At 31.8% G+C, this 21,067-nt stretch overlaps 1 protein-coding gene across 5 annotated transcripts; it reads left to right on the top strand.

Moving 5' to 3' along the window:
- The first annotated feature begins 210 nt into the window (after window positions 1-210).
- LOC134688558 (ras-related and estrogen-regulated growth inhibitor-like) lies at window positions 211-12,678 on the top strand. Of its 5 annotated transcripts, none has more exons than XM_063549366.1 (5): window positions 211-298; window positions 5,739-6,114; window positions 8,245-8,301; window positions 9,848-9,921; window positions 11,545-12,678. In XM_063549366.1, exons 2-5 carry the CDS (start codon window positions 6,015-6,017, stop codon window positions 11,980-11,982), a joined length of 669 nt encoding a protein of 222 aa, XP_063405436.1. In that variant the 5' UTR covers window positions 211-298; window positions 5,739-6,014; the 3' UTR covers window positions 11,983-12,678. The 5 variants fall into 5 exon arrangements, with proteins under 5 accessions (XP_063405436.1, XP_063405432.1, XP_063405433.1 ...); XM_063549362.1 differs by having other exon boundaries at window positions 262-354; XM_063549363.1 differs by lacking the exon at window positions 211-298 and adding an exon at window positions 394-454.
- Window positions 12,679-21,067: the final 8,389 nt, after the last annotated feature.

Raw genomic sequence — 21,067 nt, 5'->3', positions numbered from 1 at the left:
GTGATTGTTTTCCATTATTTAATTTCATATATATGTTATAAATGATGAAAGTCATCAAAAACAATTTATTTCCTATAGTTTATTCAATATAATATCTACACTGATTTATTTTCAATAGCATATTCAATATAATATATACACTCATTTATTTATCTTGATCAAAATTAACTGAGTTTTGATCTTGATTTTGGCATTTAATCCGAGGGCGGAAACAAGAAAATGATATGGATAAAGGTTTATCAACAACTGAACAAGGATGGATTACTTACCTAGAGAGATAAGATAGACAAAGTTTAAGGTATGTATATTCATTCGATACATGGAATATATGGAGAGAGATGTTACCAACACCTGGTATGTTTTGATTTTATCTTTTCGAAGTTTATTAAACTATTATATTTAAACGAAAAAGAACATTGCATATGGATAGTTTTAGTTATAATTTCAACATCAGGTTAGTTTATTGCGGATATATATAAACAATATTTAATTTTATTTCACGAAATAAAGATATCGTCTAAATAAATCAATGAAGAAAAATTTAAGAAATCTACGTAACTCTGTTCTTATCTGTAGCATTTTTGAAGTATCTACAATGTTTATATTGTTTTATACAATATACAATATACATGCCTGTAATACACATTCAACAATTTGAAATTTGAAATTTATGTACTACAATTTATTTGCCTGTTACTCTAAATTATGTCCATTAATTGTCATTTGTCTATAAATATATACGTTTTAAATAGTTCGAAGACAATCCGATGGCATTGTAGATATTTCAATGAACCAAATAAAACTCCAAACTTATTGATTATATTATTCGCCTGTCAACGACAAACGGTTAGTAGTACAGTAACAAGTAAGATACATCAAAAGATTAAATGGACCAAATTACACTAAGACTGGTTTTGGTCATGTTTATCTCTTTAACCAACATTCCTTATTTCTTATGAAAACAAAGCAGGGGCGGATCCAGTCATTTAAAAGGGGGGGGGGGGTCTCAACCCAAGATAAAGGGGGGTTCCAACCATATGTCCCCATTCAAATGCATTGATCGGAGTAAAAAAGGGGGGTAAGAGGGGGGTTCCAACCCCCAGAACTCTCCCCCTGGATCCGCCACTGCAAAGTTAATTTGCTTTACAAAGATGCATATTTCGGGCATTTCATAGCTGACTATGCCACATGGGATGGCATGGGATTTGCTCATTGGTGAAGGTCATACAGTAACATATACATTAAGTTGTTAACGCTGCGTCATTTGGACTCTTGCGGAGAGTTGCCTCATTGGCAATCACACAATAACTTCTATAACAATATATATGAACGAGTCTAAATTGAAAACTACGTTCAAACTTATGATTGCGTTGGATAAAAACCGCAATTTTCATACGTGTGTATGTAAAACAAATTTCGTTGTAGAAGGGTCTTAAAACAGCACATACAACATTTTCCAAAAATACCAAAAAGTGAAAAAGTATACTTAAACAAAACGTATTTGACTAACAGGTCGATTAACTGGTGTTCTTTAACACTGCTGACTGCCATTGGCGATTGCCAAATAAAATTGATCACAAGATGTAACAAAATGGATCTTACCATAAATCTAATACTAAACAGAATAAAATTTACATGTGGCCACGATGTAATTCCACAAACATAAGGTGTCAATGTTTTTTTAGTACACCAGATCCGAATTTCGACAATAAATGTCTCTTCAGTGATGTTAGGGATCGAAACGGTATTTGGAAGGCCATATAAAAAGTATCCTCATTTTTAGATAGACTCTTGATCCTCAATTTTCAAAGTGCGCTTTCTAGGTACCATGTTTGTTTTGATATAATGACCCATACAGGTTTTTGCTGAAGTGACATTTTCAAATCAGTAAAAACCAAAATTAGGACATCTTTTCATTACAATCATACATTGAAATTGAAAAAATTTTTTAGAATTGTTAAATATTTTTGAAGTTCCAAGTAATTCAACTTTCAATATAGATTGAACGGTTAATATAAACCGGAAGGAAAATATGATACAATCCCAAACGAAAAAATATAAACGAGTCTTAATTGAAAACTACGTTCAAACCTATGATTGCGTTGGATAAAAACCGCAATTTTTATACGTGTGCATGTAAACAAATTTCGTTGTAGAAGGGTCTAAAAACAGCAAGACCAAAAAGTGAAAAAGTATATTTAAACAAAACGCATTTGACTAACAGGTCAAACAACTGATGTTATTTAACCCTGCTGACTGCCATTGGCGATTGCCAAATAAAATTGATCACAAGATGTAACAAAATGGATCTTAGTATAAATTTAATACTAAACATTTTTTTTTTTACCTGTGGCCACTTTACTTTAGTCTGTTCTTGTAACTCAAGTTTTAACTAATTCGAAAAATTAAAACAACTTTCATACAATATTTTGTTTTGGAGTGATATTCTCTCAGTATATTAAAGGTCGGTTTGGAATTGGATAAGTTATGTTAGGGTATTATAAACCCCATATTTAAATTTGTTGTCAAGTTCTCTTTATTTTAAGATGCAGTCTTGGTTTTATACTTCAACTCCTTTTAATAAATTAATGTTTATAAATTCAAATTCACGTTATTTGATTTGTATGCAAAGCATATTTTGGTTGTAATACTCGATTTAAAATATGTGAATAATTCGATCAGGTTTATATCTGACTGATATCTTGACAGACAAATCTTGTTATGTTATAACTTTGAACTCATTAGTTCGCCATGGGAGAAATCTTTGATTCTATATCGTAAGTATGTCAAACTGATTAAAATTCAAATTATAGTTTGAGGTAACATTGCACATCATGGGTATTTTTCATTACATTCACTGTCAGAGTTATCAATTTACAATACCGATCCTTCATCAAAGATTGTGTGGAATGAAGCTTTTTTCAAATTATGATGGTTATAAATTTTAATGTGCGTAATGATAAATTATGAGTGCGCGTGGAGAGCTATAGAGCGAAACAGATGGTGCCGAGCCAAACTGTTGCCAGTATCTTGGTAAATAGATAGATACTAATTATATGAATGAAGTGCTTGGTTAATTACCTAAGGGACGACCTCTACTCCTGTTGCCGTCATTTATTTAACTGATAAAAAAAATTTACATCTTAATAAACTTCAACAATCTCCAAACCCTGCAAACGGTGTGTATGTGTTTATAATGTGTTGTTCCCATCTACATTAATTTGTAATTGCATGTTTATATCAACAATTGTTTTACGTTCCCTTTAGACTTGACACACAGCTTCTGATTTAAATTTAAGCGTGTATGCAACAACCATGTAAGCATTCATTTTTATATCTCCTCAATCGAAACCAATGAATTACAACCATAGATTTATACTCTTAAACAATAGGCATTGCCACTTATAGTCAATAAGATGTCTCTCGATGGTAAATAACAACAAATAGTAAAGTGTTATATATCACACGACAGGGCAGATGCCTGTTACAGTCCAGCCCTGGCCTCAGTGACATGCAATAATCATGTAAGCACGTTTCTAGTTGATTATTTTGGGTAAGATTTTCAAGCTAGTTCATCCTCTTTCCTTTTCTATTTATTAAATACGAGCTTGTAAGAACGAACGACGGTTTAGAAGCATGATAAAATCATGGTCTTTTTGAACAGTTAAATGAATTATTTGGATATAATTTCATTAGATGTATGTTTCATTATAATACGTTATTCTGATTGGCTAACAGCACATCACATGTTATTCCGTAAACAATTGCATGAGACAATAACATTTATCATGCATGATGACACGAGGTCCCACAATAAAGTGCACATGTGAATTAAATAAAACAGGATAAAAATCGTGTTTCCATGATCCTAACTAAAAAATGTAATTATAAGTATTGAATTCTTCTTTTTGTAACTTTATAGGGTTGTAAAAGCGTTGACCGTGCGTACATTTTAGAATGAAGCGCTTCCGCGCTTCATACAAAATGTACTTCGGTCAACGCTTTTACACCCCAATAAATTTACAAAAAGAAGCATTCAATTCTTAAAAGGCCAAAAGATTGAAACATCTCTTCTGTATTTACAAAATTAAAGTACATCTTAGAAATCATAGAAGCAGTATCAAATTTTTTAAATGTTAGTATAATAACGTTTTGTTATTCACTTCATTTATTAAATGTTTTTTTAATTTTCTAAATAGAAAACAAACAAATGCCGCAGTGATGATAAAAGCAACAAATCGATTAAAACTAAATTGAATCAATCAGTTAAGTTTTCAAATGCTATTTCAGTAAAATCATTTACAATAAAACTTGAAGCTGTAGTTTATAAAGGTTATCGCTATCTCGGTTGGTTTGAAAAGCTTCAGGTTTAATGCTACAATTAACTTCTTTTCTAACTATCAGTTTTTATAAATAATCAGAACATAGAACATATTTTGACTTTGAACGATACTAAAGTAGCTTGTACAATCACCAGTGTGGTAACAGTGTATACAGCAGAATATTAATAAAATATTCATCTTAATATCATCACTATAGTCATCTTTATAAAATATCACAAAAAGTAAAAATACATAACTTCAACGTAAATTCAATAGCGGACGGTGACAGTCCTTAAAACTTGACAAAATCGACCGTTCGACTATGTCAACTAACAGAACGAATGAAATAACTTTGCTAGCTATAAAACCAGGATTATTTGGAAAATGCTTCACGGTACTGGGTCATGAATAGCGCACTTATTTTCCATTCGTTCTGTTGGTTTATATACTAATAGTCGAGCGTTTGATTTAGCCAGGTTTCATGGAAATCTCGGATTTTGAATTGTGAATTTATACCTTGGATTTTGTTATTTATGTTAATACTATTTTGTGTACCCTATGAAAAAGAATACACCGTTTAAAGATTTAGTCAAAGCTTCCTTTATAACACTAAAAATAGGATTTTAAATGGAATAAATAGGCTAATATGATTAAAATTAAAGTTAGCGAAACAAGATAATTTGAAACATGATTAATATTTAACAATTTCTTTAACTGAGAAGGAAGTTAATATAATTAATTAGAACTATTTAGTGCATTCCTTTCGATTTATGTAATTATTTCCGTCTGATTATTAAGATAGACAGCCGTCGTCAATAAAACTAAATGCACATCAAAAATGCATTTAAATTTATGTATGTATTTCTATGTTATAAATAGAAGCTATAATTCATTTTGATTTCATAAAGTGCAATTAACTTATGAGCCAAAATTGTTTGGGAAAAGTGGACTAAAGCTAACTTTAGAGAAGTGCATGTAAATAAACTCAAGTGTCAATAATAAAAATATTACATTCAATGTTTACCGATACCAGACCATAGTAAACTTACATTAAACAACAGACAAATCTCGAATATGATTAATTACTAATGTGAGAAGGTTATCGCAGGTGGGCTTTAAGACGGAACATCTTGTCAATGAAATTAACCGGTAAATTGACGATGTTTGTTCAAACTATACATAAAGTCAATACAACGTACTCTTAGTTTGGGATTATACGACAATATTAATTGAACAGTTTTAAATCTTTAGAACAAACCACTCGTGTTTTAGGAAATAGCCTTAAGTCTGTCTTAGACAGAAATTGAATTATTTTGAAATTTATCTCGATTTTGACACGTTCAGAAAACATAAAAGTTAGGGTTTTGTTTTGAAAATTTCAAAGTAACCCAATACACAAAGAATTTATCTTTACAGGTCTTATCAGATTTACCTGTTCAAGGTGTTAGTGATTACAGGTGTTAGAAAGATTCAAATCAGGGTACAGTTACTTCCATAGGGTTATCAGATTGGTACAAAGTTGACATCTTAGTTTTTTCCTACAGTCTCGGATCAATAGTTTGGAATTAAAATACTTTAACTTTGTTACAAAGTGGTTTTGACTTTTATTATATTCGTATGAACATGTGAAAATTTTAATGATCTCTACATGATTTAAAATATTTAGTTGGATTATAGACAGTCATTATAAGGATGTCCTCTAATGGTTCACGTTTTAACCGTGGAAATGGAAGTGACATTAAGGATGTATGTAAAATAGCAATAGTGGGATGTGCAGGCGTTGGAAAAACAGGTAGGTAACTCAAATTTATCAATTACCATTAAAAGTAATATTAGGGAACAATAATTTGTCTTTCATTATTTTATTACATCAATGCATTGCCCCTACATGTAAGGGCTATATCTACATGTATTTCCAAATAACCTTTCGTGTAACTCTGTGCTAACACAAGAGCCTCAAAACTAGTGCAGGAGGGCACACACGTAATTGTTCAAATCATCAGATAACATAATAAAAGAGACGTTGGCGTTAACTATACAAAAATAGTTTATTATAAGAAATGTCATGTATGTCAAACAAAAAAAAACATATCAATGAAACCTTATCTTCATATTTGAAATAGGACATTCAAAATAATCTATACTATTTGTTTTGTTTTGTTTATTAAATTCTTATTTTTATTCATATTGTACAAGACACAAATCTAAAAAAAAAATTGATAACCAGCGACTAAGGACAGGGTCATGACGGGACAGGCACATACACACTGTTGCGGGGTTTAACATGTTTGCAAGAGCCGATCCTGGAACACTGAACGTGTAACATCACAACATAAGAACAAACTTTAAAAAAGATTTGACTCATTTTCATGTATGTCGTTCATCAAACTTGGTTTTTTTTGTCGACAGTGTTATGGAGAGGTCTTTTCCTGATCTTTATAATAGACTAAATACTTAACATGTAGAGTGTTTACTTTGCTATCAGATTTTAAACAACGTCTTTATTTCATGTATATTTTTGGTACACGTATCATCTGACTGATTCTGTCAAAATAGCTTTTAATTTATATAAATGAGGGAAAGTAAATAATGGATATAGACTTAAGTCAAAAATAGGAAACCAAGGTATTTATTTACCTGTTAGGTTACCTGTTAATAATGTTATGAATAATTTCCTTTGATGTGACCACCTGTACGTCTGTTGTGAGTGAGTAAGTAACCTTCCAGATTTAAAAACGTAGCAAATATTGTTATCGTATCATCTCAACTTTCCTAAAATAAATATACCATCACTGAAGATATCTATAAAAGTGAGATCTTCATTTATACAGTGACACAACATAATTAAGAATCTGTTATGAAGTAAATTACTTGGAAGTTTGTTCTATAGATTTCACCTGATTGAAAAAATTCCAAAGATAACACTGAAACAAAAAAGTTATTTTAATCTTAAAAAGATCATTAAGGTGCAAATCGAATGAATATCTGGGTCATATATTCAATCTTCATCTAAAATCTTGACATCTGATGAATATTATCTGTAAAAAATGTTATGAAGTGGCTTTCACTTTATTCATAACATCAAAAGCAGGAGTTTTTTTTTCATTTTCATAATTAATAATTTAGACAGTTAATAGTACAGTTGAAGTTAAAATAGAAACATTCAAATCGTCTATGAATATAAGAAAGATGTGGTATAAGATTGCCAATGAGACAACTCTCCACAAGAGACCAAATGATACAGAAATTATCAACTATAGGTCAACATACGGCCTTCAACAATGAGCAAAGCCGATACCAAATAGTCAGCTATCAAAGGCTCCAAAATGAATATAAGAAATTATCAAATATATAAGTTACTTTTTAACACGCATACGTTTAAACGCATTTTAAAAAAGATACACAAGATGACATCAGTAACTTTAACAAATATTGGACGGCACAATAGACCACATCAACAAAAAATTATGTGACTCCCGAAATGGTAGACATGCAAACAATTTGAAAGACCCAACAACAGCCAACAAATTATGGTCCGATAGCTTGCTTTGGTACAGACAAATTATGGGATGAGATTAAACAGTTTTATATGCACAAAACCCCCCAAAAACGTCTATTTCGACCATGTCTTTCGTTACATTACGCCGGCTAGTTTTCCATTTGTCAACTGTTGAAAATCTTTTGATGCACACTGGTTTTCCAAGGTGTTTAATATAAAATATTACTATTAAAGAAAAGAAATAGCATGCCACTACATGAGATCACGATTGGTAACGGGACCATTTTTAGAAATTTGACAGTGTTGTGCATATTTGTACCTTAGGCAAGTAATATTATTTAAAATATACACCACTTCTGTATAGTTAATCCATTGATGTGTTAAATTTTCTTCATTTCAAGTTTTTTTGTTGTTATTTTTTAGCGATAACAGTGCGTTATCTGACGAAACGTTTCATTGGTGAATATTGTCCAACATTAGGTAAGTAAAAAAATCTCGAATAATTCAATCCACATTTTTTTTCTTTTCTCATTTATATCTCCCTTTTTGCACCATAATTTTCCCTCAATACATACATTATCAACATTCTGTTTGTCTTTTTGATCCTTTGAAAAGATTGTGTAATACTCAATATGACAGCAGGAACACACTAACAATACTCTCTCACAAGAAAGCTGCTGGTCTTATTTGCCCTGAAATATTTTTAGTTTCTTTTATATGTTTCGGAGTTTAGTATGACATCCATAATCACTGATTATATTTTTTTTGTTTAGGGATCAGCTAAAGCACCCCTCCGGCTGTGGGATTTTATGACTATTGAAGACCCAATGGTTGCCTTCTGTTTTATGCTCTTTAGTTGGGTTGTTGTCTCTTTGACGCCTTCTTAATTTCCATGCTCAATTCAAAGGTTAACTGGCTCAGGTGTATAAGTTTTCATTACAAGTTTTTTTTTAAATGTTTGCGTTTTTTTTAAGACATTAGTAGAACTTACTTTAGGATAAAATAATTAGAGAAGATAAGTTATCTGTTAAACGCACATGTTCCTTTATCTTTTGTTCTTACTTTTTGTTTCAAGTAAACTGAAAACCAAAAAATGATTTCCATTTATGTGTACCTGATAGTACAATGGCATTCGTGCAAAACTGCAGACACTTGTTGATTCCAGTTAATGGACAGCAATACGTTGTTGAAATGATTTCTCTCAAATTTTGACACAAGCAATGTAGTGTGATACGAGAACTATCTCTACATGTGAGAAAATATAGAAAAAAGAGAACCATATGTAGTGCCGTTCAGATACGAATTATATATTGGATCTACTTTTGTATAACATATTAAGGTGTACTACCAAAATTTTACAAACATATGCTAAATTGGTTTTTTCTGCAAAATAATTTCTTATAAATGGCCGAAATAGTATGTTGGACTGAATTTACAATTCGATTTTTCTAAATATATGTAAATTGAACAAAATGTGAATATAGAAAAGAATAGTATAAAGAATATTTTCCAAAATACAGGGCCCATAAAGAGCATAAAAATCAAGTACAATGATTGAAGTAATTATGTCATCATTAAGACATTACAATATAAAATGTATATTTATACTATAAGTTCTACATTGTTTGTAGCTAGTTGGTTCTAAACACTTTTAAATTTTGACCCTGGGAAGAGGTTAAATAGTTAGTGTATGCTCTAGTCCTACCTCTTCCTAGCATATAAATTAAAATGCTATAAATATACGTTTCATTTATTTGTTCAAAGGATAAAAAGTATACAGTTGTACGATGTTTAAGATATACTGATACATTGTTTATAACTGATATGCTGATAATCTAAAGGTGTTTGATCATTTTCGTTTATCAATTCATTGAACAGTACATGCCAGGTCACAGGTCTAGGTTTACGCTATCAATTGATCAATCTTTGTATACCGTATAATAGCTCAATCCCTGTATACTATAATAGCTCAATCCTTGTATATACAGTAGGTTCACAAGTCATTATCTTTCTACTTTTATTTCAGAAAGAATTTATAAATGTTCTTGTAAGGTAGACGATGATGATGTACGATTAGAAATACTGGATACGGCAGGACAGGTATGCTTAATTCACACTAAGTATCAGCCATGTCAATGACAAAAGTCATGTTCGTTCAAACAAAAAGGGAGAGTGGACTTGGGGTATTTTTCTCTCTAGATTGTGGAGATTTTCTCTAAAATTAGTGAAAGGGACAATAGTTGTCAAGCTCATATTTTTATTTGACTCTAATTCCCATAATTTCAAATGTCATATTTATCATTCTATAAAATAAAATTGAGAATGGAAATGAGGAGTACATGTGTGTCAACGGGACAGCAACCCGACCAAAGAGCCGACAACAGCCGAAACAAACTATTACTTTCCTTGTGTCTATATCACAACAATGATACGCTGATATTCAAAATAACATTAATTTTATATAAAACTTGCGATCTCAGGGTGTGAGTAGACAAACACAGCCATATAGTAGTATTACTTTTTGGTTTTTGTTTATTGGACTATATTTAACATATACATATAAAGCAACTTTTGTTACAATCGGCGGGGTTAAAGCCAGTTCAAGGTATTACAGAGTTAAGTCAGTTCAGTTTTTATTAGTATTTACATAGCACTTAAATAGGTTTATGGTTCTTATGATGTAACTAAGGTTGTATACTTTATTTGAACATGATAATTGTTTATGAACTCTCACGAGGTTATTGACCCCATATCGAGGACAGGTAAACAAACCTGTGTTGATAAGCTACATGTATGTTTGAGATTTGAGGAGGGTAGCATTCATAACTCCGTAATTAACCATTTATATCAACGTATGGAATTTTACTTTAAAGTAATATACCGTTTTTATGCGTATTTTTCATTATATATATATCTCAAATTCAAACATAATTGGTCTATAACTATGCTATGCTGTGTTAATACACAAATAAAATAGCATTGAAATTCGATATAACTTTAAGATATATTTTAATGGAGACATTTTCTGTCATTTCATCAAATGACTTGTATGGTTTTATATGGTAACACTGGAATGCGATATGTTTGAACATCTTCCTCAGTTGCACGGCTTCAATGTGATGTATTTCGATGTTTTGAATGAACAATAATCTTTTAATTTAATTTGCCTTTTAAAAAGGTATTACTTCCAAGGACAATTCAAAGCAGGTTAGGGCCAAGCATATTATGGAATTCCTTTAATAGATATTAAAGTATTTCATTTTGTAATATACACTGAAGATGGTTAAAAATGAAAACGTTCATTCTAATTAATCTATGGTGTAAGTCAGCCTTTCCTAAAAAATGCAAAAATAAAAAAAAAACTAATTTTTAAATTTACAATGTCAAATTCCAAAGTTTGTATCTTAAAATGGAGGTGTATTTTTTCGTACTTGTTTTTTTTTTATATGAACACAAACGTCAATTCATTTCCAACATGTCTGACATTGACCTGTATTTAATTTTGTCACCGCTGAAGGTCATATAGACGATCCTAGCATCCGCGTGAGGTCATATGAACGATCTTAGCATTTCTGTTAATTTGATATTTTTTTGTTGTTGGGTGGATGCTGTCTCTGGAAATAAATGTTTTCTCTGCATGAACAAAAATATTAATATTTACCTTCTAGTTATCATCTGCATTATTCTTATTCTAATTTTTTGCCTTTTTATATTTTTGAATAGTCAAAAGATGCTTGGAAAGATGGCTATGCTTACTGGGCAGATTGTTTTATGTTTGTTTATTCCATAACGGACAGACAAAGCTTTGATGAGATAATTAGACTCAAAAGACTCGTTGAACAAGTGAAAAACTCGACATCAGTCATAGGAATTCTGGTTGGAAATAAATGTGATCTCTTACATGACAGACAAGTTCCCGCCAATGAAGCTACCGAACTGGCAGACGAGATCGGATGTCAATTCTGTGAAGTGTCGGCTGCTGATTGGACGGATGTAGCTTCAATAAAAAATTTATTCAAAACATTAGTGAAGGATTTACGGAAAACACGGACTGTGAAAGAAGGAAGACAGAGAAAACAAAGTTCTTCAGTGAAATTTAAACAGGCTATACAAAAGGTTATTTCTGGAAAGACACCTGCCAAAAGAACATTAAGCGCATAATATAATAGTTTGTTACAGTCAATAAGATACCACAGCCACAGCCGTCCTATGTAGTCATCAATCATGAAAACGAGCATTCCATCAAAATTTGAAAAAATATTGTATGTTCACTTAACTATACAATTAAAGTTTTCAGTGTTACACTACGGCACTTCTAAAACTTACGTAACATGTTACCATGTCAGATAGTAAGGTTTTCTACTTAATGGTACTCCAGAATAAAGGTGAACACTTTGATGTGAAATTGGAATAATTTAAATGCTATTTATTGTTAATCTTATCTTTATTATGCACAATTGCCATCGCAGAGCACAATTTGAGATATAGAAGGAAGCTTTTAAGCGTCACAATTGCCAATAACTTGCTCCATTAAATATATTACAGATCTTTTTATCCTCATCAAAGGGGTCTGTGAAAAATAAGTGCTTGATATTTATTATCAGTATGTAAGTGTTTTATAATTAATAAGTGCAATTACAAATTTCACCACATTGCTTTTTTCATCAACATTCAAACCTTTTAACTTTTAATACAATCTCGAAGGTAATTGTTATAACGATCCAAGCTGATTTCAGCAGCTAAATTTACATCAACAGCTTAAAAAACGGTACGTAATTACTTATGTCGATTCTACAAATCTCTTTTTACCTACGATTAAGTTTCCGAAAGTACAGTTATATATAGGCCTGATGACTTTATTCCCTCTTTAATGAGTTTAATTATATATTGTATTGTTTTATTGTTGCTTTATTCTTTAGTAGATGTTGCGGCTCTAACTGTTATCTGAAGCTATTCACACGTGTATTGATGGCTTCGACCTATATTGTAGTCCTGACTTTATGGGTATTTATTCCTCCTCTCTGACTGTTACCGGCAAATAGTTATGTACCTTACGATATCACAGAAATTTATCAGTAATCGTTATGACGGCTTTGATCTTATAAAATGATACGATCTGGTTAAATTCCCAATAAGACAACTATCTGCTAGAGACCAAATGGCACATATGTTGTTCTAATGAAATTCAATATTACTGCATGGGTCTTCGTAAATTGGTCAGATATTCACGTTTACTTCTCTGTGATAGTGGTCACACATTAACATGTGTTCTGTATCGGTATATGCACGGGAAACAAATATGACATGAACTTTTTTTTTTAAGTATTCCATTTTTTGCGAATGTTCGTTCATTGAGAACTACAAACAACGACGACAGCATTTGTAACATATTCATAGTCTTATCCTCTTTTACTCTAAATTATCGTCCTAATTTAGGTACATATTCCCATCTTTTTTTTTGGCGAACAACAACATAAAAATAACCGCAAAAAAAATATAGAGATGTTACAGCTTCAAAGGATAATAATTGCGGCCTTCGGGACTGCCACGATTTATTTAGTAAAGAAATTAATACACCAACTTTCTCGTACTAAGTTGAATGTTATAGAACTCTCCTTCCAACTCACAATTTGTAAAAGTAAACCATGATGATAGGTCAAAGTACGGTCTTTGACTCACACCAAACGGCAAGCTATGAAGGGCCGAAAATGTAATATTTTAAATTGTAGTAAATTTAAGAGATTTTTCAATTGCTATTCATTCTTTATGTGTTTTCTATTTCATTAAAGGTCCAGGATTAATTCAGTTTAATCAACACAAGACAATTGTTGATCATATTTAGAAAATCGAAGTTTGGAAAATTAATTTGACGTATTTATTCCGAATGTAACAGGGATAGTGGCATACAAAGCACAAAGCTTCCCAAAACGACACTTACTTTTTGGATTGCTACTACCAAATTTGTAATACTACAATCTTAATTAAAAACCGATCTCTCATCGCTCTCGTTTTCTGATATCGTTTTCGCTCCCACGCGTAATATCAGAAAACGGGAGTGATGAGAGATCGGTTTTTTTTTTAAGATTGGTAATACTATGATATTTGTTTGTATTAGCTTCTCAAACGAATACTACAGTCTGTGGACCCTTACTAAGTCAAAATCACGAATGGCGGGATTACAGCTAGATTTGACTTCAAAAGACCATACCCAAAACTATTACATGTACCAGGATTTTAAGTGTGGCATTTGTTCACAAAGGTTTAATGATGTTACAGCATTCGTCAGTATTTATATTTTACATGACTTTGCTGATATATGAATAATGTTTAAATTTTTTCTGTCAATTTGAACCAAATAAAAACAACGAATACCTAACAGAGATCATTAAACAATAAGAAAAGCGTACACTACTTTCTCGGATAGGTCAAGCATAAGGTAACAGAATACAAAGCCTTTTTTTTCATGATCTTATCATTCCTTTTCAGTTATTTATTCATTTGTTGTCATGGACAAATGTCACTTTGTAACGATTAAGCAAACAATAAAAAAATAATTGAAAATTTAAAGTTAATGAAGAAACATGATCAGATCTTCATTACAACAAAATTGCTTTTCTACGTATCGACGTTTACATGTATTCCTGCATGCATCATACAAAGTCTGACATATGATAACAATCTGTCATCCTGAAACAGATGTTTCCTCATAGAAACCATACATGTTTAAAACATTGGTGCCAAGTTACCTGCTTAATGTTACCTTGTTGTTCAATACCTAATCATATCCTGTTTATGTGAAACAATCATTAAATCCTAGTTTATTAACTTCACTGACATTGAAATCATTAAAATACTTCACGTGTTGCTATTTATTTTAGAAAAAAAGACTTCTTTCTAAAGATCATAAATAGCTTGCAAGATTGGAATAATTAAATTGTAGCATTTATGTTACACTGCTGACTGTTCTTCTTTGCACACTTTCTAGAATCTGTTAAGGTTGGTAAACGGGTACCTAAATGGACCTGAATTTAGTCTCTTGTGTATTTTGGAGTTTAGTATGACGTCAATTATCAATGGACTAGTATACATTTTTGTTAAGGAGCCAGCTGAAGCACGCCTCCGGGTGCGGGAGTTTCTCGCTGAATTGAAGACCTTCGGCTGTTGTCTGCTCTTTGGTCTAGTTATTGTCTCTTTGACACATTCCCCATTTCCTTCTCAATTTTATGAATACCGTATTTATATAAAAAAGAAGATGTGGTATGATTGCCAATGAGACAACTATCCACAAAAGAACAAAATGACACAAACATTAACAATTATAGGTCTCCGTACGGCCTTCAACAATGAGCAAAGCCCAAACCGCATATAGTCAGCTATAAAAGGCCCCGATAAGACAATGTAAAACAAGCAATCATGGATTAACTAACGTTGTTGATCATACAGTTTTTTTGTGAAGGACATGTGCCGTGTTAGATGATTTACTGTCCACAACAACTCGCTGATCCACTGAAGCTAATGTTAGCCCGCGATAACATAGCACTGTGTTTAAGAGTTATCTCTCACGAGGGACTGTATAGTATTAAACATATTGAATACAAGCAATGTACTGTCAATTTTTTTCATCAGTATCTATGTTCTTAGCCAAGTCATGTATTGTAAGGATCAGTTTTAGCTCAGATGAACGATTCTTTCTTAATCTATATTGAGCGTCATTTGAGATTCCGTGTGTTGTTTCAAGATGTCTAACTGTATTACTGCAGATAAATTTTTTTAATTTTAAGAACAAAAAACTAAAATGAAACACAATATGTAACGAAAGTTCACTAACCAAAGCATAGGCGGATCCAGGTGGGCCTGGCCCCCTCTTTCGTGTGAAAAATTTGGTTGATTATATAGGGAATCACTGAAGCATGACTTGAGCGTCAGTCAGTGCCCCACCCCCCTTTAGGAAAAGTTCTGGATCCGCCACTGCAAAGAGCCTCATGGATCATTCCCATTCATATAAGCCAATATTTATCATGACCTGATAGAGTGGCCGCTATCCAAAACCCATTTTTTATTTTGACTGTTTTAAGTTATTATAAATCTTTACTTTAGACCTGTTGAATAGACAACTTTAGAATTCGATGCATTTCCGTCAAAAACTCTGGTTTAAGTGAACACCATTCGTGCGTTTAGGGGCATCGTCACTTCCATTCCAATGTTGAGCGAGTGGTTGGAAAATTATAATACTATATTGCACGATTTATTCGGCAAACTAAATTCTTACAATTGACAATCAGCCCTGCTGTTATTAGGGAATTGTGCTTATTAAGTTCCTACGAAACAAAAATATTTATAGTTTATCCTGTACAATGACGATCATTTAGACGCTTGACAAACGTTATGTGCAGGGATACAAGCGACCCCTCTCTATCTGGTAAATGACGTCATAAAGGCGCGCCTAATTGACGAGTTTTTTTCCGGTGACGGATGAACTCGAAATTGATCTATTGAAATTTGAGAAGAAAACATAGAAAAGAATATGCACGTGAAAAAACTGACTTATATGAATGTTTTTTTTTTATCTCTCCACCACCTGCAGGAATAAAAGTGATTTGGATGGAATTGCGTGCTTAACTACTACATTATATTAAACAGTTAAAAATTTTACAAACTAGAATAAATGCTAAAAACTGTAACTGATTAAATGAATTCCGACAAGAAAAATAAACTGCGATTTCGACTACAAATTAAAAATTATAAAGGAATAACAGATTGTTGTTATACGTTTCTGTTGAAAATCATTTTTAATTCAAAAATCATATGTTACAGATATGTGGTTTTCACGTAAAGTACATTTTTCTGGCCTGTTTCTGATGTCATCGAAGACGAACGTAGCTATAATTTATACATAAGTCAGTTTTGTAAGAATAAGGCGATGTGGTACATGTATGACTCCCAATGAGACAAACCGTTTGGTTCAGTATTGATACAAAATAGAGCCCTATTACAAAACCCCTTGAAACACCTGTCTAGACTAGTGGTAAAATTAATGCAACTCAATCTAGTATTATGTGGGTATCTCAATAAACTTACCAAAAAGATTTTTTTCAAAGAGGGATTCTAATATGACGTCCTTATTACGCTTTGTTAACAAAACCGTGTTCTAATGAGCGCAAAATATGTTTGACACATGCGCACAAACTTACTGCTTATATTAACGTTATGACCATCGTTATCCATTAAATATATATGTTCCGGAGTCCGGAGACCAAATGAGTATTTGGACCATACGCGTATGGTCATGACCATATGCGTATACTCATATGGTCCGACCGTACGCGTATGGTCAGACCATATGAGTATAATACTTGTTTGGTTATTAACAGGCCGGACCATATGAGTATTTGGACCATATAGGTATATATATTTTTTCAAATTTCATTATAAACGTTTCAATAATACAAAAACATTATCTAAAAAAACAGTGATGGTTTAAAACATGACAATTTTTTAATTTTATAATCCAAAAAACTCCGTCAAAATTTAATATTGATGCCATAGTTAGTTTTCATCCCTATAGTTACATTCGTGCGTGTAGGCTTGGATGACATTCACTTCCACACGGTATCATAGCTTTTTTGTATTTGCAAGAAATTTGTGCACGTTCTTTTTCATTTACACATTTTGTTTGCGAGTGAAAAACAAGCCTTTTTTTGCAGCTGCGCACAGTGATAACGAGGTCTTTGGCAATTCTGATGTCTACGGTGTTTTTTAGAAGCTCTAGATCTCAAATATTGTAAAATGACTGCAATACACCATCTTTACAACACAACTTAAATAAACTAATAGTATGCTACTTTCCAGTGACTTCTTATATAACTGTTCATTAAGAAATTTATGGAATTTAATTTTTTAGTCGACATATTGCCATTTACTCGTTATAACAAATCGGCAATGACCATCGGTATAAAATGTGTTTACTTTAAATTTGACAATAACGTAAAATTAACTATTTGAAACTTCTTATTTTTATTTAGCTTATCTTTTTATTATAATATAATGATACAATTATCTATATGATAGCGTCCTTTGAATGAATGGTCATACCATATGAAGGGTTTTGAAGTATTAAAAGTAAACCGTTACAGAGTGTTAATTACCCCGACCATACGCGTATAGTCGGACCATTTGAGTATATACCCATATGGTCATGACCAAACGCGTATAGTCCAAATACTCATATGGTCCGGAACATATACATTTAAGCAGCTAACATAAACTTTTATTATATTTTTTTTTATGAAACAGCATATATTTACCCTGCTCGTAGCTTTTAAACTAAATCAAATATGAAATGCAATGCACAGACTCCTCAAAGACGAAACGGGAACAGCCAAAGATTTTTACGGTAATTTCGTACGCTTCGACCTATAAAAATACTGTATTTGTCCTATTAGAATCGAAATAATTCCTTCATGTCATGTTCTATGCTCATTTTAACTTGGGTAGGCATTATATTTGACCGTATTTTACACCTCGCTAACGCTCAGTGTAAAATATCGACAAATATAATGCCTACCCATGTTAAAATGAGCATAGAGACAACGCGTAGTGTAGACTATCGACAAATATAATGCCTACCCATGCATAGAGCATGGCATGAAGGAATTATTTCTTAAATAGTATTGTAATGTAAAGATATTTGTTCGTGCTGCTTCAAAATGAAGGACTGGATGAATAAAAAAACATCAATCATTTTTTTCTTTACATAGTATCGAGTTTCTCACACATACTCAAAATGCTTGTTAGGGCAATAAAACCAATTGAGTTATCTCCCGTTTATCAAAAATATAGAAAAATCTGAAGTTCGATCACCTTTTTACGTTTGTCAAATACTGAGGTAAACTGTATATATCTTTGTTTAATAGCTTCTTTTCACGCCTCTAACACTATTATTGATATATTTAAATAAGGTACTAGGCTGTAAGCAATTATAGGTCACCTTATGGCACTTGACAGCATACAAGAACAGTGTGGCATTTTATGATTATAGATTGGGTTCATAATTACTGATATTCCCGAGGATCAAAGATCATTACTTAATAATGCAAAACGCATGTATCTTTCCAATCTGTAAACGTGTATCAAAGAAAAGCAGTTTTCGTGATTGTAGGTGGTTTATTTGAAATTATAATTGTTTTCACTGCGAAATTATATCTGCAGCAACATCGTCGATTCTAATTTGAAACCCTAAAGCTAAATGAAACTAATTATTAAAAAAATCAAATTAATGTTACAATGTATATCCTTCACATATTTCTTATAAATTCTTAAATGTGTTAAGTTAAACCTATTTTTCGTTTTGTTTTCGGAATATCTGATAAATAAAAGAAACAGATACAGTTTGGTCATTCCATCTTCTGGTCAAAACTGTGCATCCAGTTACCTTTAAAGACCAATAATCGTAAGAAAATAAAACTCATTTCTGTTAACAGCTGAGAATACAGATCAAACTATTTTATATAAGAAAAGTTTCTATGAATAAATCAAATAATAAGAATTCAAGTTTTTATTATGACTTGAAGGCTATCAAACATTATGCCAACATCCCAACGTTTGTTGTATAGTGCTGTCAATGAAACTTTATCCCAGTGGTCACCGCAGTATGTTGTTCATGAATCTCTATTTAAGTAGTTGTCGTGAGGTGCATTCCATGAACCGTCTTTGCAATTGTTGTCGTAGTGTTCCTTCCATATGCCTTGATTTCCGTGGTTATCGTAGGTTGCTGTTAATGTACTTTGATTAAACCAATGATTGTTATATACTGTTGCTCATGAAACTAAAGTCTAAGTGTTCCCATAAGGTATCATCCATGTGCTTTGATTATAATTGTTGCCGTAGTGTGTTGTTGATTATAATTGTTGCCGTAGTGTGTTGTTGATTATAATTGTTGCCGTAGTGTGTTGTTGATTATAATTGTTGCCGTAGTGTGTTGTTGATTATAATTGTTGCCGTAGTGTGTTGTTGATTATAATTGTTGCCGTAGTGTGTTGTTGATTATAATTGTTGCCGTAGTGTGCTCTCAATGAGATTTGATCGTAATAGTTGCCGAGAGGTGCTGTCCATGAACCGTTATCCAAGTGTCTGTTGTAATAGTCTGTTCATAACCAATAATTTCATGGTCAGCGTCGTGTGCTGTTCATGAATCTTTATCTACATGTAAGTAGTTGACGTGAGGTGCAGTCCATGAACAGTCTAGTCAAAATAAAGTTTAACCTCAAACAAATTGCAACAAAAGAAATTTTTGTGCAATTTGAATAATAAGTAATGTCTAAACAACATATCAAAAATCGACAAAAATCGATCGGCTTGTTTTTTCTTAAAATCGATTACAAATATGCTGATAATTTCCGTGTATAATTCGTAACGTTCAGGCTGGCGTAGAGTGAAAGAGTTCACAAAAGGGAAATAACTGCAATGTAGCAGACGAATTTGCTGTTATATTATCAACACTTTTGCCGGTATTGGTAAGTATTTAAATGAAATAAAAGGCAATAAGTTGTATAAAAGGTATGTTTATAATGTTCAATTCATATATACATGTAGATGTTCCCGAATACTGATTGTTTGTCAGTAAATGATATTTGTCTACGATTCACAGACTGGCTCTGTCGACGCCTTTTAATGAATTAATTTTGAATGTAAGCCGAAAAACTCTGATATGTCTTTTGGTTATAAATAAAACCAATTACCCTTTTATAAAATATACCCAAAACAACGAAAAACTACATTTTTATGACGTCTGCAAGCCAAGGCTATTTCGGGAGAAAAAAGTATGGAACGCCGTTGGCGTCATTTTATACATTTAATTATCGGAATGAAAATGGAATTACTTATGTGATACAGGCATTTTAGACTATTTCAAGTTATTTTTTTTTTGCATCAATATTGTATTACAATGTAGGACATACGACAATTAACATTAAAAAGTAAAAACACAAAAATACCGAACTCCGAGGAAAATTCAAAAGGAAAATCCAAAATCAAAAGGCAAAATCAAAAGTCCAAACACAAAGTCCAAATACACTTTTATACAACAAATTAGTGGAAATCGTCGTTTTCTGACCGTTTTAAGCCAATTATATATTTGTTTCTTACTGTATTCAATATAACCGACGATTTTTATTATACATGTATTTTATTGCTTTTTATCAAATGTGTTCTAGTACATGTAGAAACAATATTATATTTTTGTTTTATT

Source organism: Mytilus trossulus, chromosome 10, assembly GCF_036588685.1.
Source record: "Mytilus trossulus isolate FHL-02 chromosome 10, PNRI_Mtr1.1.1.hap1, whole genome shotgun sequence".
Taxonomy (NCBI): Eukaryota; Metazoa; Mollusca; class Bivalvia; order Mytilida; family Mytilidae; genus Mytilus; species Mytilus trossulus.
The sequence above is the reverse complement of the archived record's forward strand: the minus strand, read 5'-3'. Positions and strand labels throughout refer to the sequence as shown.